This window comes from Chelon labrosus (genome assembly GCF_963514085.1).
Source record: "Chelon labrosus genome assembly, chromosome: 14".
Classification (NCBI taxonomy): domain Eukaryota; kingdom Metazoa; phylum Chordata; class Actinopteri; order Mugiliformes; family Mugilidae; genus Chelon; species Chelon labrosus.
The window spans coordinates 16,214,562-16,232,859 of NC_140347.1; the positions used below are offsets into that span (position 1 = coordinate 16,214,562).

At 41.4% G+C, this 18,298-nt stretch overlaps 2 protein-coding genes across 6 annotated transcripts; one reads left to right on the plus strand and one right to left on the minus strand.

Annotated features, from left to right (window-relative positions):
• Positions 1–833: 833 nt before the first annotated feature.
• rnf8 (ring finger protein 8, E3 ubiquitin protein ligase) lies at positions 834–10,116 on the minus strand. 5 transcript variants are annotated; one of them, XM_084560621.1, is made up of 10 exons: positions 9,904–10,116; positions 9,562–9,690; positions 7,048–7,490; positions 5,883–6,090; positions 4,422–4,484; positions 4,158–4,247; positions 3,961–4,068; positions 3,542–3,746; positions 3,448–3,467; positions 1,160–1,319 (listed from the first exon to the last, which is right to left on the minus strand). In XM_084560621.1, the coding sequence occupies exons 1-10, from the start codon at positions 10,024–10,026 to the stop codon at positions 1,299–1,301; spliced, it is 1,410 nt and encodes a 469-aa protein (XP_084416747.1). In that variant the 5' UTR covers positions 10,027–10,116; the 3' UTR covers positions 1,160–1,298. The 5 variants fall into 5 exon arrangements, with proteins under 5 accessions (XP_084416746.1, XP_084416745.1, XP_084416747.1 ...); XM_084560620.1 differs by lacking the exon at positions 3,448–3,467 and having other exon boundaries at positions 834–1,316; XM_084560619.1 differs by lacking the exon at positions 3,448–3,467 and having other exon boundaries at positions 834–1,319.
• A 1,153-nt stretch (positions 10,117–11,269) lies between these two features.
• Positions 11,270–18,133, plus strand: aida (axin interactor, dorsalization associated). Its single transcript, XM_084560673.1, has 10 exons — positions 11,270–11,616; positions 12,380–12,446; positions 12,548–12,601; positions 13,187–13,241; positions 13,344–13,407; positions 13,568–13,671; positions 14,411–14,533; positions 14,626–14,748; positions 15,731–15,848; positions 15,935–18,133. The coding sequence occupies exons 1-10, from the start codon at positions 11,510–11,512 to the stop codon at positions 16,032–16,034; spliced, it is 915 nt and encodes a 304-aa protein (XP_084416799.1). The 5' UTR covers positions 11,270–11,509; the 3' UTR covers positions 16,035–18,133.
• The last annotated feature ends 165 nt before the right edge of the window (positions 18,134–18,298 follow it).

Here is an 18,298-nt window from a genome sequence, read left to right on the forward strand (position 1 = left end):
GAGACACCGCGACAAGAGGCAAACCAAGCAACTGTTTGTGTCCACATGAAAAACACGAGAAAGAAGAGCCCCAGATGGTAGGTGGGCCTCTTAAACCTAATATGATACTCCACCAACCTCCCATAAGGCCTCCTTCTATCTAAGCTATGACAGATTTAGGTAGTTTAAACTGGGGGGATAGCACATGTACATCTTCCTCCCTAGAATCTAGGATCTCCACTGACTAAACCTATCTGCTACCATTACGTCTTTTTTCTGCATCCTCAAATAGTTCATTTTGCTTAAATCCTGAGGCATTGTGCTTCAAAACGATGCCAAGATCATCAAATCTGATTCAGAATCGCCCAGTTAATTATCGCCAAATACAAAATGCACCCGAAGATGAAATAATCCCGTGTTTAGCAGCCGTTTGGACGTAAAGTACTGGACATATTAATCTGATCTGATGATGGTGCAAGAGCAGAAGTTAAGCTTTGTCCACTGGGAGCCGTAAACCTCAGAGAAAGCAGTACCACAGCAAACGGACACCATGTACGGACGCACATATCTCATCTGAATTAATATTACGGTTGTTTAGATATTCTTGAGCAAAATGCCGGACTGGCCAACACACATCCATAGAGCGACACTGGCGGCGTGGCTGACAAACCAGTATAAAGCAGTCCTTTGTGTCCCTGACCTTTAATGTCTCCTCAATAAAAAGTCAATCTTTCACATGGCAGCTTAGGAAGTGCAGCATCATCAAAGACAGCCTTAATATGTGTAGTAGAGGGGACTTCAGATTTGTTAAAGTTTACTAGTTAGAGATGAGGAAGTCAACATACAGACAGGGGTTAGTGTGAAAATGCATAGGAAGAAACTTTATTCCTTTCATTGAAAATAAACACAATAACACAGCTGTTCCTCTTACAAAAATAAACATAAACCTCAGCTCAATCCGGTTACTGGACTCACGATGAGACCAGACCTTCTGTACGATATCCTAAAGGATCCCGGGAAATAATCCAGGGAAATTCAAAACTGAAAGAGTCAGATTCACATCAGAGCGCAGAGACGTAAAAGGGGCTAATCCTCAGACTCATCAAAACTCTCCTCAGAGAATCCGCTGTATGGAGAACTGGAGTCCAAATGGATGCTGCTGTCTGTGTCCACAGAGACCACAGAGCTGAGGCTGCTATATATGGACACCATGCTACCGTCACTGTCGCTGCTGCTGCTGCTGCTACTGCTGCTGCTGGTACTGCTGCCGCGGCTGCGGCTGCGGCCGCTGCTGCTGCTGCCGTCGTCGTGGATCACCATCACCTCCGTAGAGTCAGCTGCTGGAGAAGACAGAAAGAAAGGCTCTGTGAGTCTGTCTCTGCAAATATTTGAGGAGGCAGCAGCGTCCCTCTGAGACACGTTCATGTCCTTTACACAACTTTAATTTGCTGTATCTGACCTTGCAATCATAATTGTTTTGTATTTTATGTTAAGGTACGTTGCTAGCTTTATTTGTGCAACGTGTAATCAGCAACCCTGTACGTGCATCAATCAGCCACAACATTAAAACCACTGACAGGAGGAGTAAATAACATTGACCATCTTGAGACAATACAATGTTCTGCTGGGAAACTTTTGGACCTGGCATTTATGTGGATGTTACTTAGACATGTAGCACCCACCTAGACCAGACCAGACACCCCCACCCCATAGCAATGACACTCCTTGATGGCAGCAGCCATCCTCAGGAGGATGCAGCCTGATATAAGCACACACACACAGAAAAGGTTTAGGAACAACTAAAAAAACATGAAGAACAGAACAAGGTGTTGACCTGGCCTCCAAATTCACTAGATCCCAAACTGATCAAGTATCTGTGGGATGATCCACAGAGGCCCCTCCCCTCAACCCATAGGACCCAAAGGCCCCCACTAACAATTCTGTTACCAGACACCACAGGACACCCTCAGAAGGCCCATGTCCATTCTCTGATGAGTCCCAACCTACACGATATTAAGAGGTGGTCATAATGTTATGCCTGATCAATGTATTTGCTAAGTGCAGAGCATACATCTGTTTCAGCTTTCATTTATGAACTAATTCAGCTTGTTTTGAATAGTTCACGTTTTACTGTCACATCAGCGTTTCTACAACAAAAGAACATTCTGTAAAGACAGATGAAAATGCTTCACTGTGCTGCCATCTTGTGTCTGAAACTTCAGCTCCTCCTCCTCATCTTACAGCCATATTTCAGAATCACGTGTACAGCCACGACAGGTGGAGCAGTGAGAGTAATTACTTTTCTTTTACTGCTTTAAAGCATCTCAGCAGCTTCACCTGAACCACCGGCTGAGGGTGGAGCGCTTTGCTCAAGGACACTTCAGCGTTTACCGCTGAGAGCGAGAAGAATATCAAGTCACCGGAGTCACGCAGATGTGTCAAGGCTCTGCAGTCATTGGATATGATGAATGGGGCGCCGCACACCGTTGCTGGTAAGTAAAGTGTCAGTCAAGATATTTAAGCCGTATGGGTCATTCATGTGATGTAATCCACATCACATGAATGACCAGAGCAGCAGCTGCAGAGCTAGGAGAGTAGAAATAGCATGTACGTATGCCGCAGGTTAAATAATCAAACTAAAATAGTAAAACGGTATAACAAGACGGATCTGAGTCAAAGTTTCAGGTTTTTTTAAATTAACTAAATTCTATCATTTATTATAAGCCAACTGTCATTAAATAGTTACAGGAAAATTTCACACAGTGTTCTCAACCTACTACCTGGGGACCTCTAGTAATAACTGCAACTCCGCCATGTCCATAATTATACAACAGTTTCTGTATTATCACTGCACTCATGTCAATCTGGTGTTTTTATTATTTGAAGGAGTTTTATTTCCTCTGTCTCTTCTCACTAGAGGATTATGAAGGCTGGTTTTACAATTATAAATGAAAGTTTAGGAGCAAATAGAAAAGGATGTCGCTTCACAAACATCATAAACCATCAGAAGAACAAAAACTCAAAGTATGATGAGATGGATGACATGCGTGGCAGCGTGTGGTAGGAACATGTTGATGCATTTTATTTATTGATGCATTAATGTGTTCATCACATCAGTAAAGGTCAAGCTGATCTAAATTACATACTGCCACGGCGGCTGGGAATTTGTTGTGCAGAGACTTAACAACATATCCGGGTTAATGTCAGGAGGTCTGAAAGGAGGGTTCGTCGAACAAGTGGGAATGCGCTGCACGTGACTCAGACGTGGGGAGGTTATTTCTAAATCACATGACGTCCCTTTTTTAAACAACGAACTCAAAAGTCTTTATAACTTGGTATCAATGAAGAAGACGAACTTCAGAACAGCAGACACTACTTCAAGAGGACGATACGTCACTGACCTTCTCCCTGTCTGAACATGCCTGTTACTGCAATGAACCCCAATACAGCTTAAAGCTCTCCACTGACCTCATGTGATGATCTGATGACTGAAACAAAGAAAACTTACTTGACATTCATGAATCTCCATCTGAATTTATTTTAGGGGTAACGCACCTCTCACCTTTCCTCTCCGTAACGAGGGCCTGCCGCCTCGCCTTCATGTCGAGGCTCAGGTTTTCCACCATGCTGTCGATGCAGTTGTCCAGCGCCAGGCAGCGGGTCTGGGACTGGATGGCCTGTCGGCAGATGGGACACTCGTCTTTCTTCCTGCGCCACTGCTTGATGCAGTGACAGCAGAAGCTGTGGGCGCAGTTCAGGATGACTGCCTGGAGGGGAAATCAAAACGGAAGACAACGACGATGTGAGTTTCGAGGTGTTCTCTTTCAGTGTCACAAAGCAACGTAAAGACAAAACCCAAGCAGTAAATTGTTCTTTGTTTGAAGGCTTTGTACTTTTATAATGATGTATTGGTTCTCGCTGGGTTCCTGGTGTAGTTGCTATGGAACCAGGAAATCAAATAAAATAAAATATCGACCCTACCTCGATGAAGAGCTCTGAGCAGATGATGCACTGCAGCTCGTTCTCCAGCACTTCAGTCACTTGTGTAACAACCTCCTCTTTTTGGGCCCTTGCCTTTTCTTTTTCCTCCTGTAAAAAAAATAGAAAGACTAAACACTCAGATGTGATAAGAAAAGGGATGAACATAAAAAACTCAACCATGAAACAATCTTGAATACCTTTGTCACTTCTAACTCTTTGTTTTTGGCCAGGAGAACCTCTTCAAAACCTCGTCGAGAGAGGGCAAGTTCGTCTATCACTTTCTTTTGCTGAGGATGTCGAAAAAACGGTTCACATATTTCATCAAATTCACAGTTTAATTCAATTTTTATGCAAATAAAGGTTTAAAATATTATCTTTGTAAAATGATAACGTGGTGCAATATGTGTCTGGCTGCCTGTGGCTAATAACTAATCATAAAAAGCTGGATTTATGCGTCATACCTCTTGCAAGGCGTCCTCCAGCCGCTTTTTCAAAAGCTCCTCTTGTTGCTGTGTTTTCTGCTCCTAAACACATAAAAGGTCACATTTTAATTAAAGAGAAAATTCTGTATACTAACATACTGCTTTGCCAGAGTTTTAATTTTTACTATTGCCTGATCACCATAAACACAAAGAAATCTTAAGTTTGTGTAACATGCGGAAAATGAGACTGTTCCTGTAAACACACGCAGCCTTCTGTAAATATTACACAACGTTTCTGTTAAGGAAGTAGGGCACTGAAACGGGTCTGCAGTTTCTGGGTATTTCTGTCAAAAACACATTTCTGTAAAATGTTCCGTGAGGGTATTGACATGAAACGTTACCAAATAAATGAGTGGAAAAATTAGTAACTCTGAACTTTTTTCATGCCTCAACGCATGGAAAAAACAGCAAAAGGTCAAGACTAAAAACATTTCGTCTCTTCTTGTAAGTGACGTCCAGCCATGTAGATAAGTTTCAGTTTTACGGATCAATCGTTGACTTGAATCAGAAAATTTTAGAGTTGTTACAATCATCAAATACACAAGTTTACAAGTTTAATGTCTTTGAGGGGCCGCTGGACCAGGATGTAGTCAAACTCCACTTTGGTTCCAATGACAGGAACTCCGAGCCGTATGGAGTTGTTACAATCATGAAATACACATAATAGGTATTATTTCTGAAACAGTTGTTAGTTAAAAGGGAACTACTGTTTTTTTTTTACAACCTGGATCTTATTTTTGGCATAAAATATGATCGTTTACTCACCCTTATAAGTATTGTGTAATTTGTAGGTGTTCAGGAGATATTTAGATCTACGTATATCCATATAGTGGGAGTGAATGGGGCACCGAAACGCAGCCTCTAAATAACGTATTATCTGCCGCGAAACTCGTTCATTTCACCAATATTTTGTTATGATACGCTAGTGCTGTTCACCTGTAATTTGCTACTGCTGTTTTTTTGCAACATGGCTGAATATTTTTCTGATTCTGAGGTTGTTGACGAACCATAGCAGTAGCAAATTCCTTGTAAGCTAGCCAACCGGTTGCGCGCAGCGCTCAGAGATGACATCATCCAGGTCAGAAGACATCATCTGGGTCTGTAGGTCAATCTACAGACCCAGATGATGATAACAGGTAACTCCGGACCCAACGGGAAATAGCACTATGATAACAAAATATTGGTGAAATGAACAAGTTTCGTGGCAGATAATACGTTATTTAGAGGCTACGTTTCGGTGCCCCAGTCACTCCCACTATATGGATATACGCGGATCTAAATATCTCCCGAACGACTACAAATTACATAAAAGTCATATGGGTATAACGATCTTATTTTATGCCAGAAATAAGGTCCAGGTTGTAAAAAAACAGTAGTTCCCCTTCAAGAGACACATTTGCTTTGCGTTAAAGATATCACAGGTAAAAAAAAAACTCTCACCTCTAGCTGCCTCTTAGTTTCACTGAAGGACTTCTCCAAAGTCTCCATCCTGTGCATCTTGGCTCTGAGCGTCTCCAGCTGACCATGCAGCTCCTTGACCTGCTCCTCTCTGAGCGGGTCGGCCTGGCGGGGTTCTCCCTCCAGACAGGCTACCTGCCTCTGGGTGTCATCCACCTGCTCCCTCAGCAGCAGGATGTTCTGGCTGTACCTGCAGATGAAAACAATTGAAATAGGTCAGACTTAAGATTCGTATCACAAGTGAGATTATGTGACACCTCTGTATTAATGGCATTTTCCAAACCTATAACACAAGTAATGACACATATGGCGGTAGAGCAGGTTGTCCATGAAACAGATGGTTAGCTGTTTGATCCCCGGAATGTGTCACATGCCAAAGTGTCCTTGAGCAAGACACTGAACCCCCAGTTGCTCCCAGTGTGTGGCACTGGTGTGTGAATGTGTGACTGTAAAGAGCTTTGTGTAGATTGAGTACCAATAGGTAGAAAAGCACTATATAAAAACAAGGCCATTATCATTTACATATGCAGGGAAGAGATAAGTCATTGTCCAGTCGAGGCTACATCCACACTAATACATTTTCTTTTAAAATACATGACTTTTGCTCCATCTGGCATCCACTTTAACCAAGTGGATTTTAGGACGTCTAGAACAAACACTTTTGTAAATGTTACTGACGCCAATTTAGCCTGAAAACTCAGGGTTGCGTTTCAGTCTGGAGAGGTACAAACTAATACTTTTGGAAACAATGACGCAGACACCGATCCTATTTTGGTAAAACAGTTAAGCCAAAGCATTACAGCTAGACATGCCTTTAAGCATGGGTAGTCCTTAGCCTTTGCCACGGCTTTCTCTAGAGACAGATTACGGTCCTGTACGACCGGACTGTGTTACCAATACGATCCAGATGGACAAAAGAGTTGTGAAAACCTCCACAGCTGCAAGTCCTGAAAAAAATCACATTCATCAAATAACCAGATTCACTTGTCATTATTATCAACTATTTTTGGTTATTTATGAGTCAATTTAATGTCTCTGATGAGAAAACTATGTTTTTAAAGCAGCCACACTGGACTTTTATACAATTAACTGATTCATCGAAAAGGGATTCAATAATACAGTGTAAACATAAACAATAACATCTTACATCTGCAAGTTGTCCAGATCACAAGGCGTGCTGGAGCTGTCAGAGGGACGCTCCACTTCTTGGCCCCGTCTGCTGGATGCGGTTTCCTCCGGCTGCGTGTGACTGAGCCGCTGTTTCTTCGGAGACAGAGGGCAGGGCTTTGCGAAACACTTGTCTGCAGAGGAGCAGCGGTAAAGCTTGGGCTTTGAGGTAGAAGGCTCCACTTCATCCATGGTCATCTTCCTCTTAGGCTTCTTGGTTATGTGAGCAGCTTTGGCACCTTCTCTCTGTCTCTTTGCCAGGCAGAGTTTAATGTCTTTGAGGGGCCGCTGGACCAGGATGTAGTCAAACTCCACTTTGGTTCCAATGACAGGAACTCCGAGCCGTATGGAGTCTCCGAGTCTGAGCTGATGGGCTTCATCGGCAGGAATGCGATTTCCATTCACCCACACTCCGTTGAGACTCTGAGGAAGAAAGCAGCACTTTGTTTATCAACTGCAACTCCTAATATCCATTCAGCTTTAATTATAAGCCACAGAAATGTTGTGTCTCCCTTCTACAAATGAGAGTAATTACACAAACACTGTTGACATGATGTATTCCTACAGTCCCTTGTCCTCTCCCATGTGTCTTGTGCAAATCCTTTGCAATTAGCTCGATACAGAGGAAAAACATTAAACCCAGAAATTGCAAAACAGCAGCAGTGTAATCCTGTAGCGAGGCATCTACTCACATCATGCACTTGGTTACAAAAACAACAAAGTTGTACTTTAAGCTTGGACACAAAGCAGCTTAGTGGAAATGTGAAGGATGTGAATAAACATGTATGTAAATGCATTGGGAACTCATCTAGTTCTAATTAATTGGGAGAAAATCTTCTAATGAATGTGTGACAATCTGATTTCGGTGGACTGAGAAGCTTCTGATGTGATCCAGACATCTGGGGACCTGGTGGCGGCTGATAGAGGTGGCAGACGGGTGGCAATTTGAGCAAGAGTCGCTCGTCTGTCGGGTCGGACATCACCGGGGAGCAAAGGCTTTCCTTCCTTGGACCACCACCCAGGAACTGACTACTACAGGTCAGGGACAACCTGCAAGAGCTGCAGTCTTTGACAAAGCCACACGAATCCTTCCACTTGTCAATTTTTCCTGCTTCTAATGTCAAGTTTGCGGACGAAATCACACGCCGTCTGCTGACAGGTGCCACAACAACCAGATACTGAGCGTTATTCACTTGAGCAGTCAGTAGCGGTGGAAAAAAGATTCAGGATCCGGTTCATTTAACCAACCACCAACGAAGAATCAAGAATCGTGAATCTAGACGGCTATGTAACCGGCTCAGTTGAGTCCTACCACATTTTACTGATATATAATCAATTAACGGCACCATTCAAACATCTTACATCTCACTTGGAAGAGAAACAAAACGTACTACCCGACTTGACCACTAGCAAACTAAGACACTCAGCCACTCGCTCATTTACGCACAATACGCAGAGAAACGAAACTGGCTCATAACCGCTACTCGTTCATTCATGAGAAGCAAATCCACAGGGATTGTAAATCTCTGATTAACCGAGAGCAGGGAGTCAGCAGCCACTCACTCGTTGCCGGCAGAGAAACGAAACTTAACCAGCTCAGGGATCATTCTCATCTCAGAGAAAACACAAATGCTCGTAATCTGTCGTGAGTGAACGAATAGCCTACTCTGCATCCACTCCACGTACATTTTAGACCGTGAGAAAATAAAATATTCTTTCGTAGTAGTGACATTGTCCTCATTTGTGTTTTTTGCACGGCCTATAATTGAGCTTTAGGTTTAGGCTTATTATGTAAGCTACTTGATATGATTTTCAGTGGCCATGTTTACATGATCACAATGAACTGATAAATGGCAATGACAGGTAACTGCAATAATCCGTTCTTAGGTGTTTACTATGCTTTATTATGTGTCGAGTGAATGTACTCGGGCCATTTTGGGTCAAGTGACTCGCACAACCCGGCTCATATCAGCGAAGTGACTCAGATTGATCCGAATCCCTCGAAAGATTTGCATTTTACACTTCTAGCAGTCGGGCGGCACAGTGGCGAGGTGGTTAGCGCTGATGCCTCACAACAAGAAGGTCACCGGTTCGACATGGCCTTTCTGTGTGGAGTTTGCATGTTCTCCCTGTGTCTGCGTGGGTTCTCTCCGGATACTCCGGCTTCCTCCCACCATCCAAAGACATGCTCGTTAGGTTAATTGGTGATTCTAAATTGGCCGTAGGTGTGAGTGTGAATGGTTGTCTGTCCCCGCGACCCTTCACAGGAATAACCGGGTATAGAAGATGAATGAATGCACTACTAGCAGTCAGTCATAATGTTACGGCCGACCAGTGTATCTGGTGTCAGACATATTTTGATGGTGAGCTGCAGAGAGTTCAAATATATGAGATTAGGGGGACGACACACAGAGAGACATTTAAAAAAGACAAGGCTGGTCCGTCTCATACAAAGCAAATTAAGATAAAATATATGTATAATATTCTTTTCCACCTTCTTGTCTGTCACTGTCCACTGTCCGTCCTCCCTCTGCTTTAAAGTACAGTGCAGTCTGGAGATCATCAGTGGACAACTTGGAGACATCAGCTGGTAGGTTACATCTGCACCACGTCCAATAGTGATCTGGACAGTCACAAACAAACATAGCAGTTAGCTCGTTAGCTCTTTAAAAACGTACAGATATTCTTCAGTAACGTCCGTTTTTTTTTTTTTAAACTTAAACAAAACTATAACGCATAAATGAGGAGGTTATTTTACGTGGAAATATGATTCTAGCGTGAACTTGAGCTTTAGCCTGATGAAGTAAATGTAGCTAGTTTAGCTAACGTTAGCCACCTCTGTGTTTTCGAACAGACGCAGCCAGTCTGAGTTTCTTCCGACTCTCATCAAACATAAAACCTCCGAGTCTGAACATTCATCCTCGTCGGCCGCGCCGGACTCCGTCGTTGCTGTGTCCATCTTATCTCATTCTGTCAGAGGCTAATTAGACCTAAAACACACCACCCGCTGCCCTGCTCCACAGCCTCCGTCCCATAGCTAGCGGTAGGGACCGACAGAAGCCGGAAGTCGTTTTGTTTGTTTTCAAAACAAAAGCCTTATACGTGTCGCACCAGACATTCACTCAACCGCCCTTAAAATCTACTAATCGTTTTAATAGTTGATATTTTATGTATCATATCTTAGGATTTGTCCACCTAAATGAACTACTAAGCTAATGTATTTATGAATTTGTTTATTTTGTATTATATTTATTGATATTTATTATTATTTAGCACCACTAATATTCAGCTAATATACAAAACGCTTAAATGGAGTCTGCTTTTGCTTTATCTAGTCAAAATAAGGTGTAGAAGTATAAAAAATACACATTCCCCCATACATACTCTGAAATTATATATACATTTAAAAACCTTATGTTTTGAGTTTAACAAAAATCTTTTGTAAATAATAAAATAACTAGCATTTAATTTATAATTTTTTAAAAAATGTCAAAACTGTATTTTTATGATTTACAGATGTATTTATTCTAAAGCAAGGGCTGGATTTTCAGTATAAATAATGATTATAAATAACTTTTAATTAAAAAAAATAGAGCTGGTCTAAAGTAAATACGTACATTTAATCAACAACATGTGTAATTCATTTTATCTTGATCTATCCCACTTTACATTTATATATGATACAGTAAATTAATATTTGTTTCCTTTTTACTCCATTGAGCTCTAGAGAAATGCCCCATACTTATATACATCTTAGCTGTAATGTATATACATAAGTATTTAGATAATGTATGTACCAATATATTATTTAAATCAGACCAGTGATTCCTATTCTTTAACTAAAGTACTCATGACTCCTGTCACTTTTAGGTTGTATTATTATATTATGGGCATATTGTTATTTTACTTGCAGGTTGTCCAAACTTTGTAAAAAAAAATTACAGTAGTTTCAGATGTTTTGTCTGTAAAATGCATTTGTATTTGTTAAAAACGTTTTGGAAATTAAACATACGCAAGTGTAAACTGTCATTAATAGTAATAAAAAACACTTTAAATTGCATTAAAGTTACAGGGTGCGCCACAGAGTGCCACGGAGACGCCAGCGTGCGCCACATCGAGAGCCGGAAGTGGTCACAAGGAAGTCACAGGGCGCCAGCGCCACTCGGAGGATCCAGCACTTTACTGCGCGGGCGACCCCGTGTTCCGAAACGCGCGCACCCCGAGCTCCGGGCGGGACTTCCTTTCTCTTGCGGATGCGTTAGGGGTGAGAGCAGCAGGCAGAAAGGGCTTGGTCCGTCGGGGTGTCACCGGTCTATCCGTGCGCCTCTGGACGGGGCAGACGACCTGGCTGACGACGCCGCCGCCGCCGCCGAAGCCCCGTGGATGAGCCTCGTCCCCGGCTATGCTGCCCTGAGAGCGCCGCGAGTATCCGCCCCGCCAAAATGTCTGATGTCAACAAGACTATTCAGAAATGGCACGCCAGTTTTAAGAAAGGCACAGACTTTGACTCGTGGGGACAATTAGTGGAGGCTATAGATGAGTACCAAATGTAAGTTGCATTCAACATGTGTGTCCTTGTTTCTCCACTCAGCTGGTTTACACTGAACGCAGCGCGGGCGGTGTGCTTCTTCTCCTCTTTCTTTTATGTTATTTATTAATTTTTTTCCCCCTGTCCTTAAATGTGCAGATGAGATGTAGGACACAGTGTGTGCACGGTGCTTCATGTGAGAAGTTAGCCTCGGAGCTGTCAGTCAGCCCCCTCGCAAGCAGTAAATAAAGCCTACCCATCCATGACGTGATGTGGCAGTTGTTGCAGAGGGGAGCGGAGTGTGTGCATGTTGCATCCCCAGCCTCCACTCACCACGGCAGCGCTTTGAGTTGGAGGAGGCTCCGTGCATGAGAGCCTGCCGCGGAAAACCCACCCAGAGCTGCGTGCAGCGCGCTTCGTTATGTGTCATGCTCTGCAGAAATGGGCCAATATTCCTCAGAGTATTGAGAAATAGTCAGCCACACCCTCTCATTGTTATGGGTGGGTTTCATCTGTTCAGTGAGGAATGCTCTCTGCTTCTTTTTTCTCTCTTTTCAGACCAGATCAGGCTCTTTGTGATTTCCTCAACAGCAGATCTACTTTATCTGCTCATTAACGTTTTATTTAAACAACAACAACAGAAATCACTGATCATTTAAAACCATTTGAACACGTTCCTTGACCGCAAGGGGGCGCAAAGGTGCACGGCAGCAATGCAATCTTCCAAGGGTGTTGCAGTGGATCATGCGCGCATCTTAACCGTGTTCTTGTGTGTTCATTTTAGTCTGGCAAGGCAACTGCAGAAAGAGGTGCAGTCAACAAATTCGCCAGACTTCACAGAGGAGCAGAAGGTAATCGTTAAGCCTGTTGTCTGCAGCCTCTGCGCTGAAAAGTCGAGCCGTGGTCTCTGAAGCTAACAACTGTTTGTTTTTCCTTATTATTTTTTTTAAAGAAAACTTTAGGGAAGATTGCAACATGCCTGGAGATGAGAAGTGCCAGTTTGCAGGTTTGTGTTGCTGTTGTTGAGGAGGAGGAGTCTGCGTGAGAAGCATCTGCAGGGTGGACGTTGTGGTCTCCTCACATGCCTCCACCCTGAGACACAACGTCCACTAACAGTGCATTTTGACTGATTTTATTCTGCGCAGATGCTTTATTCCTCCAAGTTTAGCTACGTTTGCCTTCATGAAAATATGTTTTTATTCGATGGACGAACACTGAAGCTCACTGTTGATGTAGTGACAGAGTTTTTCAATTACATCTTGTGTAAATTAGATCTTTAATTCTCGTTCAAATGCTCATCGTAATGGGAAAAAAAACCCAAATTCCCTTCATTTGACTTAAATTGGATGTATTATTAGTAGATGCTGGCCAGTACAGGATGGATAGTCTGGTATTGGTTGACATTATATACTGTTCAAGCTCTAATTCAGACAAGTTCTTGACACATGGAGTCCAAAAAATGCTCAAAACTACAGAGATTTGTAAAAAATAAGAATAAATAAAGTGAACTTTCTATCACAGAAGGTTTGATTGTTTTCACTTTCCTTAATAATATGTGCTACTACTGAATGGGTCCTTCTTCCTTCCTCAGTGCACTCAGTCAAAGGAAGACTTCAAGTTAGAAGACCTGAAGAAACTGGAAAGCAGTAAGTGTATGACTGATAACTAACGATGATGATGATGATGATGATCACTGTGTATCCTGACATTTCATAATTATATAATTAACTTATTTCCTTTGTCAACAGTAATTAAAAATATACTCACCTACAACAAAGAGTTTCCTTTCGATGTCCAGCCGGTGCCGTTAAGGTAGAAAATGTTTTTTCTTTTCTATGAATATCAAACACTTCTAAAATAAGACAAGAAACATTCACTTTGGTTAAACTGGCCACTATCTATAATGAAGGAGGTGATCACAAGCTTCCCCTCACTCATACTGATTTAAACTTCCTCTGCTCCTCTCCGTCAGGAAAATCCTTGCTCCGGGTGAAGAGGAGAACCTCGAGCTGGAGGAGGAAGAGGATGCCGCAGCAGGAGCCGGTTCGACGGAAGCCTTTCCTCCGCGAGCTCCCGGTACTTCGCACCTGGCAGTCGTAAAAAAAAAAACTGTTCGCTTTACTTCATGTGTCATTTTGTCCCGTTCCTGACGGCCCGTTTTGTGTCTCTCCGTTCTCTCTGTCGGTGCTGTGCATGGCTTCATCGCTCATTCGCGCCTGCCTTCATTTGCAGCTTCACAAGGTACGGCTTAATAGCGGCATCTGATTTCATTCTCTACTGCATGATGTCTCAACACATCTTGTGACTCATTTAGAGTTAATTTTAGAATTAGATGCTTCTTTTTGACTTCGGGGTAAAGCTGATCATTTATGTTGTCAACAGCAAGTAGCTTTCCACTTACCAAGTCAGTCTAGATTGTTCTTTGTGAAAACAATTACTAGAGATATAATTTCAATTTTTTGCCAAACTGCTATTTATGTAGTGTTTTTGATGTTGAACTTGAGTTTCAATGGTCAATGTTTAACACTGACAAAGTTAGCAAGTAGGTGAATGTTTTGGAACCACATATTTACCTCAGGGGCTGGTAGGGACCAACGGTTTATAAAGTCGCGACTGAGCAGTCAACAGATTAATTGGTGCAGCGTTGATACTTGGTCCTCATCATGTTTCAGAAAGTTAAATAAAAGACGTGCTCTGTGAAAACATTCATCGTCAAATAGTGGAGTGTCTCTTTATAACGGTCTAAACAGTAACTCAACATAGAAGCTGATGAAAACATTTGGTTTTAATGTGTCTGACCGTTGTCCCTTTGCAGGTACCTTGTTGCCGCGGTTACCCTCGGAGCCCGGGATGACACTACTTACAATAAAGATTGAAAAAATTGGGTTGAAGGACGCCGGGCAGTGCATTGACCCTTACATGACCGTTAGTGTCAAAGGTACAGATCCCACAGAGAGGCCTTTGTGCTGGAAGGTTTCACTATCAGTCTGTAAACCCGTTGTTCGCTGTTGTCCCTTCCTCCGCCTGCAGATTTAAACGGTGTCGATCTGAACCCGGCGCAGGACACCCCAGTGGCCACCAGGAAGGAGGACACCTACATTCACTTCAGCGTGGACGTGGAGATCCAGAGACACGTGGAGAAATTACCTAAAGGTAAATGCCTTGCAGCGATCGGGCAAAAGCGGCACAGTTTGTGTTTAATATAATTTATGTACTTCGTTTATTACTAATTTCTCCGTCTCTAGTGAAAAGACAAGGTTTAGTTTTATTCTTTGCTGCTCACGTGTTACATATTGCTAAATTGTCTCAAGATAAGTTGATCCCAGAGTTGTTAGAGCAGCAGATCAGTCGCTACTTTATAAACTCTTTAAAGTCATGTTTGTAGCCACTCGATGGATCGAAGTCAAATCTTTGCTCTTCTTTTATCTCTGTTTTGGTCCCTACCAACCCCTGAGGTAAAATATGTGGCTCCAAAACATTCACCAACTTGCTAACTTTGTCTTTCAGAAATAGATAAGGAAAAAAAAAATCATTTAAGAGTAGATATGTTAAGGGTACAAAACATATTTATGGATAGATAAAGTATAGTAATAAGTAGAGTTGATTGGAGGAAAAGAGTTGAAGTCGTGGTCAGAGTACTTTTTGGTATTTCAAGTTTGGTTTTAGACTCTAACGGAAAGAACCAAACAAGAAAACTGTTATTTGATTCATATAAAAACAGAAGAAGTAGAAGTTGTTTACAGCTGTTAATGATTTTGTAGTTCTCTAGAAAAAAAAAAACTCTCAAAACGGAGCACAGACATGACTTTGGAACAATATTCAGATGTAATTTCTCTTCTGAACCTGGATAAGCAACAGTTTTCTTCCTCAAGAAACATTTGAAAATGTTGCGCTGAACCTGCCCAGCGCTGTCGCAGTATCTGTGGGATGCACTAGAGCGAGCCCGGTCGATGTTGCACCGATATATCGCACCAAAACGACAAGAGTATGGGCCAATGGGATCGTCTTGTCATGTCCGTGTGCAGGAAGTGATGTTCTGATTATAATAAGGAACAATCCATCACATCAGCCCGATCATATTTCCATGTGATATCCATATTATGCTCTAAAATCTTTTGTTTTGTTTTTTCAAAAGGAGCAGCTATCTTCTTTGAATTCAAGCACTACAAACCCAAAAAGAGGTTCACCAGCACAAAATGTTTTGGCTTCCTGGAAATGGACGAGATCAAACCAGGACCGATCGTCATCGAGCTGTGAGTCGAACGTTTTAACATTTTTTACGAGCTCCTTCTCGTTTCAGGGAAGTAAAACCCTCCCTTTTCTTCTTCTTGGCTTTCAGGTACAAGAAGCCCACAGACTTTAAGAGGAAGAAACTTCAGCTTCTCACAAAGAAACCACTTTATCTCCACCTCCATCAGACATTACACAAGGACAGCTAAATCAGAGCGAAGCCGCCTCTTCTAATCTCTTACGTCAAAACAAAACAAAACGTGGTGTCGCCCCTCTCATCACATGCAGCAATACTTAAAAAAAAAAAAAAAAAAAAAAAAGTAAAAGGCTGTGGTATTTCTTTGTTTTTGTTCCGTGAGTTTAAGAAGAAAGTAAAAGTGAACTGAGCCACATATTCCTCCCATCAGCTCGCACTCTGATTTTTATAACAGCAGCGTTTTTACTGTTTTTGGAGGGTTTTCTGTAATCCAGCAGTAGCATTTAAAAAAAAAAAAAAACACCTCATCTTCAGTCTTCCTTCGCTCACCGATTCTGGGAAACAGGGACACGACCTCGGTCACTGCAGGTGCTTTAACTTGAAGTCTTTATAGTTTTGACTCGTCGTGTTTGTGCCGCTGGACTTTGGACAAAAGGTAAAAATCAGCAAAACATTAACCAATTAATAATTACCGCCCCAAACAGACTAGAAGCTTGGATGCATTTCGTTTGCTGGATGTGTTTTTGGCGGATAAAAGTGGGCAGCAGGTCGTTATTCAGTAAGAAGAGGCTTTGATCGATGACAGACAAGTCAGAAACTACAAGTAGGGTAGTCCAAGTGGTCCTCAATTCTGCAGGATGGTCTATGGAGTCTGGAGTGTGCCATCATTTCTAGTTTAGTCATGAACCATTTCTAAACAAATTAATCTTTTTAAGTTATAAAACTAAAAATCATTACACTAGCCTGCGTTTGTTTATTTTTTTGTTGTTTGTTTTTTTGTCTTTAAATAACGGATTACTTGCGCGTGAAGGAAAAAAAAGATTAGTTTCCCATGTCACTATTTCTTTCTCGCTTCAACGTGTTCAGATTTTATTTAATCAAAGAAGTAGGTCCACATTTTGGGAAACAAACGAACCGATCGATACCACACTCATGTCTGTACGGTAAATACGAAGCCATCAGCAGCAGCTTTGTTTAAAATGTTATAAAGCTAATGTTTATATATATTTTTGTTCCAAAAAATCTAAAGTATATACCTGTAAAAACCATAACCATTGTGACATCTAATGTAAAAGTGCTTATCTTTTATAAACGATCACCAAAAAAAAAAAATAATAATAATCATGAATTCATTTAACACTAAAGAAATCCAGTAATTTTTGCGGTACGCTTTGGACTCCGTAGCGGTTCAAGGTTTTGTCGCCGTCGGTGTTGAGTTCATCAGTGGCATTTATGGTTTAAATTGGGCTCATGTTTGCTCATGTTAAATAAACTGTAGTATCTACATTTTACTTTGCTTTAAAAAGCAGATTTTTTAAACACAAGTATTGTTTTTTTTTTTAATCAAAAATGAAAAATTTAACCTCCCCACGATCCTGACAGTCACCACGTGTCAGTGTTAATGCTTCAGTATAGATCATAGTTAAATATTGTTGCATAAAGGTTAATAATACAGATGCAGCATGCTGTGACTTCTGTGTGAGCCAGATGTTTGTTTTTTTTCTTACCAGCAGAAATGCAGTGTTGTGTATCTTGCGGATGTTTTACCACCTGCCAGACAGAGATTTTTAATCCAGTGTTATTTTGCAAAAATATTTCATGTACGCGGGACGCATCTTTATCAGCAGTGAGCAGAGAGGAACGTGTTCTCGGACTGACTTTTTAAAGACTGCCTTTCTCCAGCCAGATGCTCTTATTTTGAAATTTCACATCATGTAATTTTGCCCGTTCCAGCTCTGCAGACGTTCTTCTTCACTAAAACATTATAATGTTTGATTTTAGATTTTTATTTTTGTAATGTCCCAGAAATAAAAAAAAAAAATAAAAAGAAGAAAGAAGAAGGAAGAAGTCAGGATTGTAAATGAACTAAGAAACACAAACAAACAGTAACTGTATGTGTGTGTGTGTGTGTGTATGAAGCACTACGACATGACCAGACTGAGAAGTGTTTTATGTGTGTTGACAGACTGAGGGAAGTTGTATCGAACATTTACAATGCTTTTAATTTCTAATAAACTATAAATGAGACGGTGTGTTGGATGATTTAAACTAGAGGATTATATAGTAAACAGACTGCTTTATTGTTCACTACTACATTAACAATCTGTTTCATTAGCAGGCCGACTGGTAAAGACAGGAAATAAAATAGATAAATTATCCTGCCATTTTTTTTTTATATTAGGGTTGTTATGACTTTTCCATTTGTTTCCTATATCTTGCCGACAGTTGATCATCTGCAGTTTAGTGATTAATTAATTGAATCTTGGGTTGAATTAA

Excerpts from the sequence above, each read along its gene's own strand:
- rnf8 (XM_084560619.1), bottom strand. The coding sequence starts at position 10,026 with ATGGACACAGCAACGACGGAGTCCGGCGCGGCCGACGAGGATGAATGT. Across the intron at positions 6,091-7,047 it reads GATCTGGACAACTTGCAGAT|GTACAGCCAGAACATCCTGC; the intron begins GTAAGATGTTAT and ends TTTCATCTGCAG. Across the intron at positions 4,248-4,421 it reads TGGAGGACGCCTTGCAAGAG|CAAAAGAAAGTGATAGACGA; the intron begins GTATGACGCATA and ends CGACATCCTCAG.
- aida (XM_084560673.1), top strand. The coding sequence starts at position 11,510 with ATGTCTGATGTCAACAAGACTATTCAGAAATGGCACGCCAGTTTTAAG. Across the intron at positions 13,242-13,343 it reads CCTGAAGAAACTGGAAAGCA|TAATTAAAAATATACTCACC; the intron begins GTAAGTGTATGA and ends CTTTGTCAACAG. Across the intron at positions 13,672-14,410 it reads CTTTCCTCCGCGAGCTCCCG|GTACCTTGTTGCCGCGGTTA; the intron begins GTACTTCGCACC and ends GTCCCTTTGCAG.